The sequence below is a fragment of the Peromyscus californicus genome, unplaced genomic scaffold (genome assembly GCF_007827085.1).
Source record: "Peromyscus californicus insignis strain IS unplaced genomic scaffold, ASM782708v3 Scaffold_11__1_contigs__length_118956290, whole genome shotgun sequence".
NCBI classification, from domain to species: domain Eukaryota; kingdom Metazoa; phylum Chordata; class Mammalia; order Rodentia; family Cricetidae; genus Peromyscus; species Peromyscus californicus.
In genome coordinates, this window is record NW_026294402.1 from 45,322,440 (window position 1) to 45,339,754 (window position 17,315).

General features: G+C 43.4%; 1 protein-coding gene across 4 annotated transcripts in view; it reads left to right on the top strand.

Moving 5' to 3' along the window:
- Positions 1–17,315, top strand: part of Alg9 (ALG9 alpha-1,2-mannosyltransferase) — a 65,903-nt gene that overhangs the window by 46,181 nt on the left and 2,407 nt on the right. For 3 of the 4 annotated variants that reach the window (XM_052760226.1, XM_052760232.1, XM_052760234.1), the window contains exon 14: positions 1,800–1,930. In XM_052760226.1, coding sequence (XP_052616186.1) covers positions 1,800–1,930 — 131 coding nt within the window. Of the gene's footprint in view, positions 1–1,799; positions 1,931–2,048; positions 2,154–17,315 lie in introns of all 4 variants that reach the window. The other variant, XR_008222811.1, reaches the window with a different exon arrangement.

A 17,315-nucleotide genomic window follows, 5' to 3' on the forward strand; every position in this document is an offset into this window, starting at 1 on the left:
TGCTGTGAGGCGGCAGTTGGAAAAGAACAGCTTGCTGCCAAAGGAAAAACCAGGTTGCTCTGTGTGTGCTGGAAAACCCTTCCCTCAGGTACAACCTAAATATATAAAATGTAAGTGTACAGCTAATCGTTTTAAGAGAGCGTACCTGTGAAGCCATTTCAAAGACAAAAAGTAGAATGACCCAGACCTAGAGGTTCCCAGTGCTTCCCTTGGTCAGGTCTACATCATCTCCGAGGTAGTCTGCTGACTTTATAGTAATAGTTTTCTTGCTTTTGTTTTTATTTTAAACTTTCTTTCCTTTTATTTATTTATATGTGCTGCTTGTATATATGTGTGTGGGCACACATGTGCCATGGGTTACATGTGGAGGTCAGAGGACAACTTGAGAGAGAGTCAGTTCTCTCCTTCTACCATTTGCCTCCTGGGGATTGGACTCAGGTCCTCAGGCTTGGTGGGAAGCACCTCACCTACGGAGCCCTCTTGCACCCTCACTTTAAACATTCTTGAACTTGTCTTATGGTCCAGGTATTTCTGTTAGATATATTTTAGATTGAATTATATGAAATTATTTTTATATGTCAGACTGAATATTAATGATTTCATACACTGATCTTATACTTGGGTATGTTATTATACCTGGGGATATTAAGATGGTTTCCTGTGATTGTAAGGTCAGTTTTGGTAGATCTACCAAATAGTTTCTAAAAAAAATTTGTACCAAACTTTATGGCCAACATTTTTTGTCTTAATTTTTTTTTTTTCTAGACAGGGTTTCTCTGTGTATCCCTGGCTGTCCTGGAACTCAGTCTGTAGTTCAGGCTGTCCTTGAACACAGAGATCCACCTACCTCTGCCTCCTGGGATCAAAGGTGTATACCACCACTGCCTGACTTCTATTTTTTTTTTCATTGTGATTTAATTTTACATTTTCTGCTTACTAGTGAGATTGAACACTTTTCATTTGTTTCATTTAAGAGATTTTTGAAATACCTATTAAAGTAGTTTGCCCATTTCTTGTTGGGTGGTTTCTTTTGTTTTACTGATAGACAGGAGGTCATCATATATATACTATGAACCTTGACTGCTTGTTGTGTGTAATCTGTCTTCTAGTCTACACTGGTTGGCTTACTCTCATAATGGTGATTTTGATGAACAGGCCTTTTCAGTTTTAAGATGGAATGTATTGATATTCACCTGTAGGTTCTAGAGTGTCCATGTTGTGAGCAATTGGACAACTACTGCTAATAGTCTGTACTTTTCCTGCTCTTCACTCCTGCTGCTGTAGTTCCTCAGTTGTGTTGAGCCTGCTGTGGAGACAGTTTACACTTCTGTCCATTCTGTTGACCTCTTGCAGGAGATGCTCATGATCTTGCTGTATTATGAGGTGCAGTTCCACCTCTGGCTTCATGAGGAGAGTTAGACTGGCATCTGCATTAATCGTGCCCTTTAGACCTCTAGAATAAGATAGATGAAGGGGGCAGTAGTGAGCACAAGACTGGTTTTCTAGAGGTAGGCTGTACACTCAAGATGGCTTTATAAGTGTCTGTGGGACCAGAGAGACTTAAAAACATAGACTAGTTGCAGACCATCCACAACTTCCTATGTGCTTGTCTGAACAAGTGCATGCTCTGTCCCCGGGAGCCTCAGTGGTAGCCCATGCTGTTAGCAGAGTGGAAGAAGCATAGGTAGCCTGGGTGTTTATTCCTTTACAGCGCTGTGGGAATTCTTAGGACTGTAATTGGGTCCCACTCTTTGGGGATCTTCATAATTACTGATAAAGAGCTGACCTTTCCATTTCAGATTAACATCAGCAAATGCCATTACTTAGTGGATTTGGATACCATGAGAGAAACACCTCGGGAGCCAAACTATTCATCCAACAGAGAAGAATGGATCAGCCTGGCCCACAGACCGTTCCTGGATGCATCTAGGTATGTGACTTCAATTGTGACAGATGTCCTAATCAGTGGTAAAAATGAATGCTGGAGTTGAGCAAATCTAGTCCTTGGCTGTCTCGAGTAATTCTTATTTCCTTTTTATTTGGTACAGTTTTGTCCATGAGTACTGAGAAATTTAAGAGTACTCTCTTCTTGAGGCCACGGAATGCAAAGTACATTCTATTATTATCGTAATGAAAGGTCCTGAGTAGTACAGGTAGGTCGACTGTGGAAACTCAAATAAGATTTTGATTAGTTTTGGTAACTGACTTTAACTGTCTTAACTGAGCATTCAGACATTGCTAACAAGATTAACTGTGCTCTGAGGAGCTTGATGTCCATCATTTTCAGAATCAAAGCTCAGCAAGTACTAGATAGGACTTGTTTGATTTTATTGTGGTTGTTTGAAACATGGTCTCACTCTGTAGCTCAGGCTGGCCTGGAACTCGTTAGATAGACCAGTCTGGTCTTGAACTTGTGGCGATCCTCTTGCCTCAGCCTCCCACGTTAAGCAAATCTGCCTCACCATGCCTGGCAGATCTAGTGAAGGTTTTTTGTTTGTTTCGAGACAGGGTTTCTCTGTGTAGCTTTGCGCCTTTCCTGGAACTCTGTAGACCAGGCTGGCCTCAAACTCACAGAGATCCTCCTGCCTCTGCCTCTTGAGTGCTGGAATTAAAGGCGTGCGCCACCACTGCCCGGCTTCTAGAAATAGAGAAATATTTTCTTCTTAAAATAGAGATCCAGGACTTGCTTGGCTCTTCACAAAGGCCCTGGAATTAGTGGTGAGAAGAATGATGGGAAGTGTGAATTGGAGTGTGAGGATGTTTGTAAACTTACTGTTGAAGGTGAAAGAGGGAGACAGCCATAAACATAAAAGAGGAAATTGTCAGGAGTTGGAGACCAGCTTGGTCTACAGAGCAAGTTCCAGGACAACCAGGGCTGTTATACAGAGAAACCCTGTTTCGAAAACCAAAAAAAAAAAAAAAAAAAGGAGGAACTAGATTTATATCTGAAGGTTCTTTAGAGGATGATATCCAATTGAGTGTATTGGTAATCACGAAAAGGGACTGTTAGGAGCACACTGGAGACTTAGTAGCTGGTCAGTCCAAGAAGTTAGAAGCCGGGGCAGGAGAGATGGCTCAGCGGTTAAGAGCACTGACTGCTCTTCCAGAGGTCCTGAGTTCAATTCCCAGCAACCACATGGTGACTCACAGCCAACTGTAATGAGATCTGGTGTCCTCTTCTGGCCTGCAGGCATACATGCAAGTCAGAATACTATATACATAATAAATAAATAAATCTTTTTTTTTTTTTTTAAAGAAGTTAGAAGCCTCAGAACAAATTGGTTTCAGTTCATGCAGCTGTAACCTGTTACTCTAGGCTGAATGGCCAAAGCACCAGACACTGTGTTCCTCATAGGCTTGGAGGCTAGAAGGTCAAGGCCAGTGTGCTTGTGGTCAGGTTCTCATGCAGGGCCTCCTCTAGGTTCCAGATAGCTGACTTTTATCTAACATGAGGAAGAGGATGAACCAGTTGTCTGGCATCTCTGCAGGAACTAGCCCCATTCTGGAGGGCTCTACACACATGGATGAACGACCTCCTAGAGGCTCCCCTCCACGCATCATCGAACTGGGGATCAAATTAGAGCATAGGAAAAACGTTTTTTGAGATGGCTCTTACTCTGTAGCCTTGGCTGACTTCAAATTTGCAATTCTCCTGCCTCCACTTCCCTGCTGAGGGATTACAGGTGTGAGTCACCATATCTGTTTCAGCATAAATTTTGAGGGATGCACACATGTAGTATATTATATAATAGAAGTTGTAAGTAAAGCTATTACAAACGGAGTTTCTCTTATTTGAAGTACTTGGTACTAGAAGTGTGTTACATGTCAGAGTTGGGGATGTGTACAGATATCTATAATAACATATCTTAGGGATAGAACTCAGGTCTACTCACAACCTTGATGTTTCATATATACTTTACACATATACCTTGTTGGTAAGTTTCTTAAAAGATGTTTTATTTTCATTCAGGTGCATGTGTCTGCCGCTTGTATATGCATGTGGTGTGGGGGGTGGGGGGGTGGGGGGGTGCCCACAGTGACCAGAGGCCTTGGATCCTCTGGAGCTGGAGTTACAGGCAACTAGCTGTGAGCCACTTGATGTGGATGCTGGAGATCAAACCTGGGTTCTCTGGAAGAACAGCATTGCTCTTAACTTCTGAGTCATCTCTCCAGCCTTGTGGTAATTTTACATCATGATTTTGTGCAAGAAACAAGTTTTAATGGTGTGGCACTCAGAAAATTTTAAGCTTTAGACTGTTCGGGATTTCAAATGATCAGATTAGGGCTGCTCAATTTGCATAATATCCATTTACACGTTTTGGGCAGGTGAGTTTTCATCCTCCTTGGGTCAGTGTTGAACAGTATGATTGCTGAATTGTATGGTGTGAGCATGTTTAGCTTTGTAGGAAGATGCCATTCTGCATCCTACTCAGAAAGAGTGAGGATTTACCTGCTTGTGGTAGGGAGTGTAGTATGTATCTTCATATGGCTTTAGTTTACATGTCTCTAGTGATATATGGTGTGGAACGTTTTTTTTATATGCCTGTTTGTCATCTGTAAGTCTGTTCGGATGAGGTGTTTTTAAAGTCTCTGGGACCTGCCTGTCTTCCTTCCTTCCTTCCTTCCTTCCTTCCTTCCTTCCTTCCTTCCTTCCTTCCTCCCTCCCTCCCTCCCTCCCTCCCTCCCTCCCTCCCTCCTTCTTTCCTTTTTTCCAGCTCTGGGCTTTATAGTTGCTAGGCAAGTGCTCTGCCATTGAGCCAACCCTCCAGCCCCTTTGACTCTTTTTGTTTGTTTGTTTTGTTTTTCTAGACAGGGTTTCTCTGTGTATCCCTGGCTGTCCTGGAACTAACTCTGTAGCCCAGGCTGGCCTCAAATTCACAGAGATCCCCCTGCCTCTGCCTTCCAAGTGTTGGGATTAAAGATGTGTTCCACCACTGCCTGGCTCCTTTGACTCATTTTCAATTGTTTATATCCTTGTTGTGGAGTTTTAGGAATTCTTGGTGTGTTTTGGATTACAATACTTTGTCACATACATCTTTTTTTTTAAGATTTATTTATTTATTATGTATACAGCACATATGACTGCAGAAGAGGGCACCAGATCTCATTACAGATGGTTGTGAGCCACCATGTGGTTCCTGGGAATTGAACTCAGGACCTCTGGAAGAACAGTCAGTGCTCTTAACCTCTGAGTCATCTCTCCAGCCCACACATACATCTTTTTAAGTGTGTCCTTTTTGTTCTTCTTGTTCTCTTGATATCGTTTGCAAAAAGCATATGTTTCAATTTTAATAAAGTTCATCTTACAGTTATTTTTCATTGATTGTATCACAACATTATTTCTAAAAATTAGTTAGCAAACTGAAAATCTAGTTATTTTTCTGTGCTGTCTTGGAGTTTTATATTTTTCACTGTATATTTAGATCTATGATCCTTGTTAATTTTAAAGGCTATAAGATTTGTGTCTCGATTCATTTATTTTTCTATAGATATAAAATATATTTTTAAATGCCCACTTAGTAGGGCAGCCTCTCATTTCTCCATCTTATTGCTCTGCTTCCTTCTCAGAGAACTATAGTTGTCTGTGTATGCATACACCACTTCCTGGACTCTTGGATCTCTTCCACCCCTGAATTCGTTCTTTTGACCAGTCTTGATTGATACAGCTTTATAGTCAGTCTTCAAGTTGGTCATTTTTTCCAAAGAACTTTTGATATTTTGTTGGTTATGCTGGTTCTTTTGCCCACCATATAAAGTTTAGAATCAGATTTTTAGTATTTGTGAAATTCACTGGGATTTTGATTGTGATTGTGTCAAGATTAGTTGGAACAACTGGTATCTCAATAATATGGAACCATCCTGTTCATGAACATGGAATGCCTCTGTTAGCCGCTCTGTGGTGTATTTCACTGTAATTTTCTTCATATGGATCTTGTACACATGTTGTAGAAGATATACCTAAGTATATCTTTTGGGGGAGTACTAATGTAAATCGTACTAATTCTTTAAAGAGAATGTAAAATTCCGCTTGTTCATTGCTGATTTGTACAAAACTGATTGACTCTTATATGTTAATTTTTGGGTTCTGCTACTTTATTGTAATTGTTAATGAGTTCTGGGAAATTCTAAAATGCCTATCACCCCAAAATGACCTTTAAAGAAAAAAAAAAGGATGAGGGAAAGAAATGAGCCATGTGCTGATGCCAAGACTCGTGTACAGCTAAAAGCAGATGCCGCCGGAGAAAGCACCATTGCTGCAGCATTGCCGTTGAGTTCAGTGAGAGAAGAAACTCACGTCACAAAGCCTTAAGCATCCAGGTCATAGTGCATACCCATCTGCTGGAGCTGTCTGCGGAGCAGGAGTCTGTCTGTCTAATGTCACAGCCCCAGGCCACGTATGCCTTTCCAGCCAGTGTTTGTGAGGAATGGTTTGAAGCTTATGTAATCTTGAGTATAGTAGAATTCCTAGTCAGCAGATGGGTGTGAGGAGTAGATGCAGAGTGTTTCTTCTGATACCATCAGTTTTCTCAGGGAACTAGGAAGTGGGAGTTTTCATTTGATGAGAAAACAAGAGATGAGATGTTGGAAAGTTGGAAAGAGTAGGTGTGAAGTGATTGAGGACAGTAAATGACAAGAGTGGAGAAATGAGTGTGCTAAGAGGGTGGGGTCAAGCGTTCCCACTTGGAATGGGATGAGGGTAGTACCTGCTCTCTCTGTTTAAACTGTGTGCATGTGCACGTGACTCTCATCGGGTCAGAGGACAACTTGCTGTACTTGCTTCTCCCTTCTACCATGTTAGTCCTGGGGATTGGACTTGGGTTTTCAGGCTTGGTGGTAAGCACCTGTACCTGCTGAGCCATCTTGCCCATTCAATTGCCATTTTCTTCTCCAACTACGTATAGACTGTAGCCACACTAGTAAGGCAAATTTAACCAGTTTTTTAAAAAGCAACTTTATTGAAGTATAATTTACATGCCAAATTATACAACCACAATTGTATGTTACCTTGCCAGCCCCAACTCATAATTTTCTTATTTATAGGTTTGAATTTTTTGGCCATTTCTTATAAGTGGGATCATGCAATGTGTGTGGTTTTGTGTTTGGTTTCCTTGATGGTTTGTATGAGAAAAGTCACCCATAGGCTCATGTGTTTGTACACTTGGTCCCCAGTGGGTGGCACTGTTTGTGGAGGTGATGGGACCTTTTGGGGGTTTAGCCTTGCTGGAAGAAGTGTGTTGCTGGGGGTGTGCTTTGAGAGTTAGTCTCCTCCCACCTCCGGCTGGCTCACTTTTCTTGCTGTGTGTAAACAGAAATGTGATCTGCCAGCTTCCAGCTCAGGTGCCTGCTGCCATTTACCTCTGGAACCATAAGTCAAAGTAAACTTTCTTCCATAAGTCCTTTGATCGTGGTGTTTTGTCACAGCAACAGAGAAGTAACTAATACAGCTTCTTTTGTTCAGCATGATTTTTACTGCTGAACTACTACTTTCCTGTTGTTCATTCCTTCTTCTAGCTGATAGACTTTCGGATTGTTACCACTTTTTGGCAGTATGAATAATGATGCTGTAAACACATCATTTTTGTTGTTGATGTTGATAGTGGTTAAGAAACCACAGCATTAGAGACAGAAAGTCACACGTGAGAAATCTTCTAATTAGTGGCCATGGCTTTAAGTTGATAACAAGGGAGATGGGGAGGGCATTGAGGGGGTGAGGGAACAATTGTGAAAGGCGGCAGGTTGTGAATGGGGGGACTCTGAAAGAGCGGAGCAGCATGGTGACGCCAAGGTCTCTGTCTGCAGTACATGGGTTTCGTGGTGCCTGGCTCCTACCTGATTGAGTATTCGGGCTAGATCTTACTGTGTCTTTGGTTTCAAGTTGAGAAAGCTGTGACAATGAGATCTGGGTTAGGAAAGAGCTTCATCTCCGAGGAACAGCAGATCCTAAGCCACCTTCCTGTGAGCTGGTGCCTTCAGGGGGTATTAACTTTTCTTTTCTTTTCCTTTTTTTTTTTCTTTTTTTTTGAGATGGGGTTTCACTATGTAGCTTTGGCTATCATGGAACTCACTATGTAGATCAGGCTGGCCACCTGCCTCTGCTCTGGAGTGCTGGCATTAAAGGTGTGCACCACTGTGCCCAGAGGGTTTTAATTTCTTATAACTTGTGTGCAGTGGTAGACTTTCAAGATAAAAGAAAGGAAGAAAAACCCATTGCTTTGTGAATTAAAGAGGTCAGGTTCTCACAGAGACATGGGGTATCGTGAAAGCCTGGAGTCGAGGATCTGTGACTTTAATCCTGGCTGCTTGCTGTCAGGACTGCTTGGAGGCCCACACCTCACACCTGGAAAGCAAAGGTATTTTATATGTTTTGTAGGGATTAAATGAGAGCGAGTGAAAGTGCTTTAAAATTATGAAGTATTCTAGCAAGTTAGACCTTTGGATTAATTAACAAGCTCTGCAGGGTTCCTGATTATATTGTCTTTACATTTCTTTGTAGATTGTGCAGTTTTCTTGATTGATTTTGCTGACATTTCCTTGCTGACATAGTCTAAATAGGGCCTTAGCTCTCTGAAATGGAAGCAATCAGGATAATTTGAATACCAACATATTAAAAAGAAACACACTTGAGAGAATGTTACTGGAGAGTCTTTGCAAGAGAGAAGTAACTTAAAGATTATCAGGGCATTTTTGTGATTGGGGCAGATTTTAAAATGCTGGACCCCAGTGGCTGTGTGAGTAGCCCACTCTCTGTTGAATGGAAAGCGAGGTGAGGCTTGACTGTTGGACTCAGGAGACTACTTAGTAAGATAATTGGGAGCATGGCAGCCTGTGTCCTTGTCCTCTTGTCTTAATTGGCTTTTCTGCTTTACTGAGGCCTCGAGACTCAGGCCCTGTAGCCGAAGCATCCAGGCAGATGTCAGTGACCAGCGTACAGCTGATGCTCAGGTGGGATTGGTTCTCGCCCAGGCTTTCTGACCTTGTCATGGCAGGGTCTGGCTACGTTTATAAGGACCGGCAGACTTGAAGGAGATGGGTCCAATCTAGTTGGCAGTAGCACTTAAAATTGTTTTGTTTTATTTTACCTCTCTAGTGTTTTCCCTACATGTATCTCCGTGCATCACTCAAGAGCCTGGTGCTCTCCAAGGCCAGAAGAGGGTAACAATCCCCTGGAACTGAATTACAGATGGTTGTGAGCTGCCCTGTGGGTGCTGGGAATTGAACCCAGGTCCTCCAGAAAAACAGCCAGTGCTTTTAACTGCTGAGCTGTCTCTCTAGCCCCAACTGTAGGAGTGCAGATTTGCCATTGAATGGCCAGCTCATATTATGTACTTGATGAAACGAGAGGCGATTTTCCTTTCTTTGAAGCAGGACACAATTGCTGCTTGTATCTAATAGCTTGACAAGTGGGTGGATGTAATGCTTCCTGTAAGAGTCCCCTGAGAGGAGTGATGGGCAAGTGCTGGAATAAAGTAACAGCTCAGTGGTGAGTGTGGGGCTGTGGGAGCCTGGTGGAGCCTGGTGGGAAGTCCTCTCCAGGTTATTCAAGTTGACCTCATGAGCAGTGGGGTTGGTTTGTAGCTTTGGAAGCTGTCTAAAGGCCCTACACCAATTTGTGCAGCGTTCTCCACCTGCAGAGGCTCCTCATAGATGCTTTTGTCTGTTTATGTTGCTTCCATGTGTGGCTCTTCCCATTTTGGAGCATTTTGGAGCGTCATCTAATTGAATTCTAGACTGGCATGATTAGAGGCTTGAGACAGGTGGTGGGAACTTAGGCGGGGTTTCAAACTCTTGCAGGTTTCATTACAGCTGAGGAACTGAGGCAGGTTAAACAGCAGCTGACGGGGCGGAGTAGGGGCCCTTTCTAGTCGAAGGACCTCAGCTGTAGCCAGATAGGGAGTATATGATAATATTTGCTGCTTTCTTCTTTCAATGCCCAGTATAGGACCCTGAACTCTGGCTAACCTAGAGAATTTCTACAGACTGTGCATGGCCTTTGAATTAGCTTCCAGGATGTGAAGCTAGCAACTATGAGGCCTGAAACACTCACACCTGTACACCTATATCCATTTGTATCTGGTTGATGGGAGCCAGCATTGGTGGAACTATTTGTTTCTGTCAAGTACGGTGACTGAAGAAAGTGCTGTGAAGGGTGGGTTAGTTGGAAGCTGTGGTCCCGTTATTGCGGTCTAGCCATCACCCATTCTTAAAGATGTAAAAGAAAGCCACAGCTGGCTCATCTAGCTAGTTCTTCCTCAGAGTCTCTTTCTCACCCGTCCATCTGGCAGTTGAGACTAGCTTCTGCTTAGATCTCAGCTGAGGCCGTCACCCAGCATACCTGTCTCTGGCTTTTCCATTTCCGTTCCAAGAACTCTGTTGCTTATGACCTAGCCTCGGAAGTCAGACTGTATCACTTCTCCCTCTTCCTGGTGGTGGTGGGAAGCCACAGCCCATGCTCAAGGGATGACGATTAGGATTGTTTTACTATGACAGAAGCATTTATGGGCATGCTATATTCTAAACTTTTCTAAGATTCTTACAAGAGAGATAAAGGCAGCCCTACCTGCCATTGCCCCTTCATGCTCAGGAGGGAAGGAGACTGCACCCACAGCAAGATTTGATGGCCAACAGTTGTCATGCTTCACATGGTGGCTGGTCCTTGGGTAGACTCAGTTCTTCCTCCTGAGCAATAAGTGATGGGCTCTTGTCTTTTCCCTCCATGCCCGTCACGGTGGTGCCCTTACCTCTCTCCTTGGTGCCAAGGATGCTGAGAAACAGGAGCAAAAGAGTTGATGGACTCTTACCCTTCTTTACCAGCTTACTGCTCTCAGTCCGAGTCTGTCAGCCTCTGCCTGCCACCCCGCCTTCCTCTCCCTCCTCCGTATCCACCTGCCTCATCCTCCCCAGACACTTTCCCAAGACCTGCATCGGACAGAGCTACTCTGGGCCAGATTTGGCCTCGGAACACATTACATGTGGACCGATGTCTTATTCAGTTCCTCAATGGTTGAAATCTGCTGGCCTTTAGGAAGGGTAAAAGAACCTTTTTAATCCCTCGTGGAGCTCAGAGAGCTCTGCTTTCTGTGGTTGTGGAATGAGTTGTCTAGAAAGACCATCTCCACATCTCCTCACTGAGTTAGTGTGAGGGGCTCCATTTGCAGAGCTGGAGTGCTTCAGGACGCCCCAAGCCAGTAGACCATCTCCACATCTCCTCACTGAGTTAGTGTGAGGGGCTCCATTTGCAGAGCTGGAGTGCTTCAGGACGCCCCAAGCCAGTAGACGAGCAGCTGGCACCGCCGGTCTTCATTCTAGCTTCTTCGTGACTCGCAGCACATTGTAGGGCCTTAAAAATGCTATTTGGTGGATTTTCTGTTCTTCTAAAAAAGATGTATTTGTTGTTTTTACTTTATGTATGAATGCCTGCATACATGTATGTGCGCCGTGAGTTACAAGTGGTGGTGAGCCATCTGCTGTGGGTGCTCCCCATTAGCAGCAAGTGCTCTTAACTGCTGAGCCGGCACCTCTTTAGCCCCAGATTTGCATTCTTAGAGCTGGATTGATGTAGCAGTGAAAAGGATCTTGTCAGAGGCTTGCACTTAATGAAATACAAACTGTCGAGGCAAAGTATACTCATGTTTATTCAAACCTTTAAAGCCTGCCGAAGCCTTTGTCTTGGCACGGCTCCCACTGTTCTCTGCCACAAGGATAAAGCCCAGATAAGGGTCTGAAGAGCAAGACAGAGACCGATAGACACCATGTGTGCTCCTCCCACCAGAATGGTACTACCTGTATCTCTCAGTCGATACCAGATGGGAACAGACTGGTGAAGAGCACTCCCCCCAACCCTTGGGACTGAAAGTCACAAGTGTCCAGTTGCCTAATAGCACGTCTTTCTCAACTCGGCTGTTGCGAATAGTGGGTAAAGGTGACTGGTGCAGAGGCTATGATGCTCTGCCAGATGTTGTACACATCAGCAGCATGATTCACTGTGCACCCATATCACAGTGCTGTGATTCCAGTCTGTGCCTCGGCAGACTTCCTGATCATGCCACATCACAGATCTTTGTAAGTTCCTTTAAATGGTCAGAACTGTGACCATAGTCCTCACATGGCCTGAAAGTTAAGTATTACACCAGTCACACAGATAACCATGACTTGGCAAATCCTGTGTGAACTGGAACTTGAAAAGGTTATTTGACCTCTTAGAATAACATTTTCTTCATTAATATGGACAGTTCTGTATCACTTGTACCTGCCACCCCATGGGCCACCGTAGCTCCCTCTTTTTTCCACCCACACTGTGTACCTTCCTGCTTTGCTCTGCTCTGCCTCATGACTTTAGGACTAAAATGTTTGGGGGAAAAACAAAGAACCTGTTTTACTTTTGGTGCTTCATTTCCTTGTGGAAGAACATTAGATGCTAGGGAAGTCGACGAGACAATCTGGTTTGAGAGTGGCCTATGCTTCCATTTGCAGAACTGTGAGTGTTTTCCATGATACAGTTCTAAAAGCTGGAGATGCAGCATTGGACAGAGTCCTGTCCCTAGGAGCTGGCCCTCCAGCAAGGGCAGCATGTTAACCGTTATTCCCGTGTGCACTCTCGCCGAACAGGAGTGAGTCATTCTGCGGTGTCACTGACTGTAGATCAGTGTCCTCACACATGGGTTAGACGCTGCGTTAATAAGCACTCTGAGTTCTGCCCAACACCAGCCTTTTGAACATTAGAATTGCTCAGCAAGGGATGGTAGGTTGACTATGGCTGAATCTTAAAGGAGCTCAGCTTCTCTCTCTTTCTCATTATTCTCTCATCCATCCATCCCAATGGCGATTTCCCCTCCCTTCACTCCTCCTACCTCCCCTCTCCCCCTATCCACTCTTCCATTTCCCTTCAGAAAAGAGCAGGCCTCCCAGGGATATCAACTGAACACGGCATAACAAGTTACAATAAGACTAGGCACAGACCCTCATGTCAAGGCTGGATGAGGCAACCCAGTGGAGGAAAAGGGTCCCAGGAGCAGACAAAAGAGTCAGAGACACCCCACTCCCACTGTTAGGAGTCCCCCAAGAGCACCAAGCTACCCAGCCATAACATACATGCAGAGAACCTAGAGCAGACCCATGCAGGCTCTGTGATTGTTGCTTTGGTCTCAGATTCTATTTAGAACTGCAGGTACTTTGAAGGGCCAGTTCTGCACTGACAGATATAGAAAATATCTCACTGAAATGTGCACTACATGGAAGAGAAAGAGCAAAGAGCAGCTCTAGAAAGTGCCCAGTGGGGCTGAACATGATTTTACTGTTTGAATGAAGGTGGATGAATGGTTGGATAGATGATGGGCAGGTGGGTGGACAGATAGGTAAAAATGGAAGGGAAACCTGAGTGCCAGAAGATTTTCTTTTTGAGCTGACAAAATGACCCAATATTCATCACCTGCTGAACTGGTGATGTAGGGGACTAGCTGCCAGTCTCCCATTGATGTCAGCAAGTGCAGATTTAAGTCTGCACAGCAGAGTGCTCCCAAGCCCCAATAAACAGGGCTGGTAATTGAATCAGAACATATTATGAGCTGTCAGCCAATTATGCTGCCCAGGCAGTTTTTTTGTCCAGGTCTGTTCCATGCCTGAATTGTTTAAGAGACTTTCCTACTGGGGCAGAGCGTTTGGGCTTTTGTGATGATGACATACATATATCTTACGTCTCCCCAGTTACATGCCCGTGTTCTTTCAGGTCACACTGGTGGCATTTCATTTCATTACAGGCCTTGTGCTATGAGCTTTGATAGGTATTCCTTTTGTCCTGGCTTGTGGTGAAGCTGATTTATGTTTCCACATGTGTGAGTGTGTGCAGACTCAGCCTTCCGGTACTTAACTGTTCTTCTGTTTTATAAATCCGACTTCCCTTTCTTCAGAAACAATACAGTGTAACAAGTCTTTCTGATCTTCCTTAACTGTTCAAGCTGCTACAGCTACTGATGGTTAAGAAACGAGTGTAATCAGGGTTTCCCTTCTTTCAAGGTCAAAGCAAAAGAAAGAAGGAAGAAATGTAGAACTGAAGCTAGTGTCAGACGAGAGGACTCCAGCTCACTTGTTCTAAAAACCAGCAGTCAGACAACCGTAGACTTCTTCCTGTCCCAGCTGAGGGGTGAGCATGCGTCTACGGCTGCTAGCTTCTGCCTGCCTTCTAGAAGCACTCAGCTAGTGGTTCTGTGTCAGATCGTGCCAGAGTGTGCAGGAGAGGAGCCCTGGGTTCTCAGAGGAGCCTCTAACTCTCCTGCTTTCTCCTTATGCTGATCCCCCACCTTTTATACAGTTTTATGTTCAGGCTTACCTGGAAAAGCCTCCTTGCTGAATGCTGTGTTTAGAAGTTAGTGCTACTTTTCCAATGGCTCTACACTGGGTGAACAGGGCAGAATTGGGGTTTCTCTTGGTTCACTTCACGTTTGTTCTTGACAAGATGATTATCCCAAACCACAACCTCTTGGACTTGGAATTCCTCATTGGGAGTAGGAGTTGTCGGTTACCATCCTTGTATTCCTGCATTATCTAAGCCCTGTCACTGATGGTGCTCAGTGCAGTGTGGTTGTATGATGTCCTTTGCCTGCTTCCTTTACCTAGCTTTACCTAGTCTGTCCTCTGCCCCTCTATCCATCCTCCCAGCATATATGCTCTTCATCATACAGTAGTACCAGGCATGTAGTATAGGTAAAACATACTCGGTCCCTGAATATGGAGTAAAGAGACAGTCAACAAGTTAACTAATAAGTACATACAAATTGGGAAAGATAGAATGAAAAAGACTGACTGTACACTGAGCCAGAGGAAGTGGAAGAAGGGTCACCAGCGTCCTCAGACATCCACACAGCCTCCAGCGAGGTGACTGTGAGATGGAAAGATGTGGACTAAATGCTTTTCCCATTCTAGCCAGTTCTCAGAGGCATACATTATCACTTTGAACTTGTGTGTTGGTGCTTTAATAGTAAATATGCTAAGTTATGGTTATATCATTTGTATTCAGATATGAATATGTTCAATTAGACCATTAGCCCATTGAGAAAGAACTGTGTCTATGTGGCAAGCATGCAAATCTTCATACATAATTGCCATATTGACTGTTTTCATTTGTTTAGCTTATTAAGAATTTGATGTTTTCCAGGTGAGGCATGGTGGTGCACACTTTTAATCTCAGGCTGAGGCAGGTGGATCTCTGAGTTCCAGGCCAGCCAGGGCTGCACAGTGAGACACTGTCTTTGAAAAAGAAAATGTAGTGGGGCAGTGGTGGCACATGCCTTTAATCCCAACAGAGGCAGAGGCAGAGGCAGGCGGATCTGTCCAGCCTGGTCTACAGAGCGAATTCCAGGACAGCCAGGACTACACACAGAGAAACCCTGTCTTGAAAACAAAACAAAGCAAAACAAAACAAGAAAGTAATTTTTTTTTCTGAATTTGAGACAAATTTGTCCATTCCTTTTAAGTATATAAGTAACATATTTTGCCTGCTTTGTATGTTTGAAGTTTTCTGGTATAATAGAAAACAAAGTAAATTATTTGTGAAGCAAAAAAGTAAATGAGTCATAGTAACAGCCCCTACTATGCCGTGATGCACACTGTTTGTTTTAACTGATTCTGCTCATCTTGCCCATCCATGTGGCTGTGTAGGTTGAACTTGGCTGACATGTTTCCTACTTCTGTACCAGTGTTTGCTAACACCAGACTTGATAGTTTTTGCAAGCCTGGTTATTGAATTAGTGTCCAGGCTTGCATTTTGTCACGTCACATTAGCCATTTGCATTTCTCTTTGCTATTCAAGCACTTTGTAGCTTTTCCTATTGAGTTGTTTGTCTTCCTGAGTTATAAGCAATCTACATAGCAATCCTCTGTTGTGTAGACTACAGGTATTTCTCTCAATCTCTTTTATATACTCTACATAGCAATCTCTGTTGTGTAGACTACAGGTATTTCTCTCAATCTCTTTTATATACTCTACATAGCAATCTCTGTTGTGTAGACTACAGGTATTTTGTCTCAATCTCTTTTATCTTTCTGTTGTTTGAGCTCGCCTTTTATACCCAACGATAACCAATAGTGGATATTCCATTTCAGTCTAGTCTAGTACTTTTGGTGATGGTATGTTCTGTGTGCAGCTGAAGCAGCGTTCTGAAATATGTGGGACTGTGGTGTCTGCTGTCAGCATGCCAGGAAAATGGTCACCAGCATTCACTGTCTTGGGTCCAGCAGACCCTGTTTTTTAGTTATCTTATAAATTATTTACAAAAGTAGGAATAGGAGGGTAACTAAAGATTCATTTGAAAATATAATAAATGGGGGACTGGAGAGGTGACTCATTGGTTAAGAGTACTTGCTGCTCTTACAAAGGACCTGGCTCAATACTGTCTGTAACTTCAGTTCCAATGCCTTACTCAGGCCTATTTGGACACTAGACTTGCACATGATGCACATACATATAGGGAAACACTTGTACACATAAAAATAATAATACATAAAAAATATATAATACATGAAGCAACTTTTCTATATTCTTTTGGTTATGGATAAACACACGCACATGCACACATACACAGACATACTGGGTGTTTTTTATTGTGTTTTCTTTCTTTAAGTTTTAATTTACTTATTTTATTGTGTTTTGTTTCTTGAGACATGGTATACCATATAACTCTGGCTTGGAACTTGCTACATAGGCCCGACTTGGCTTGAACTCCCAGAACTCCTTCTGCCTCTGCCTCCCAAGTGCTGAAATAAAAGGTGTGTGCCACCACACCTGGCCATATAGTCTGAATTTGTATTCTGTATTCTATTTGTTGGGAACGCACACATACACATGTGTTATTCCTGAAATGGATAATGTCTCAGATTACAGCCAACTGCTCATTAGCTGTTGTGCATGAAACTGATGCAGCCGTCCTGAAAGACTGATTGTGGGTTTTGGTTCTATCACTAATAAAGTCTGGTGCATCGTTGCTCCTAGTTCTTCTCATTCAAAAACAGCACTTGAATGCTGTTTTTTGTGACACCTTTGGTGAGTCACATGGCTCCTTTGTTTCCTAATTCAAACATTTTATTTATTTATTTATTTTGTATTTAGAGTAGACTAGTCAGTGGTTTGTTGTTATTGTTGTTGTTGATTTTTGTTTTTGTTTTTCTGAAACAGGGTTTCTCTGTGTAGCCCTGACTGTAGACTGCTCTGTAGAGCAGGCTGACTTCAAACTCAGAGATCCACCTGCCTCTGCCTCCCGAGTGCTGGGATTAAAGGTGTGCGCCACCACCTGGCTAGTCAATGATTTTTAAGATGTCTTTGTCAT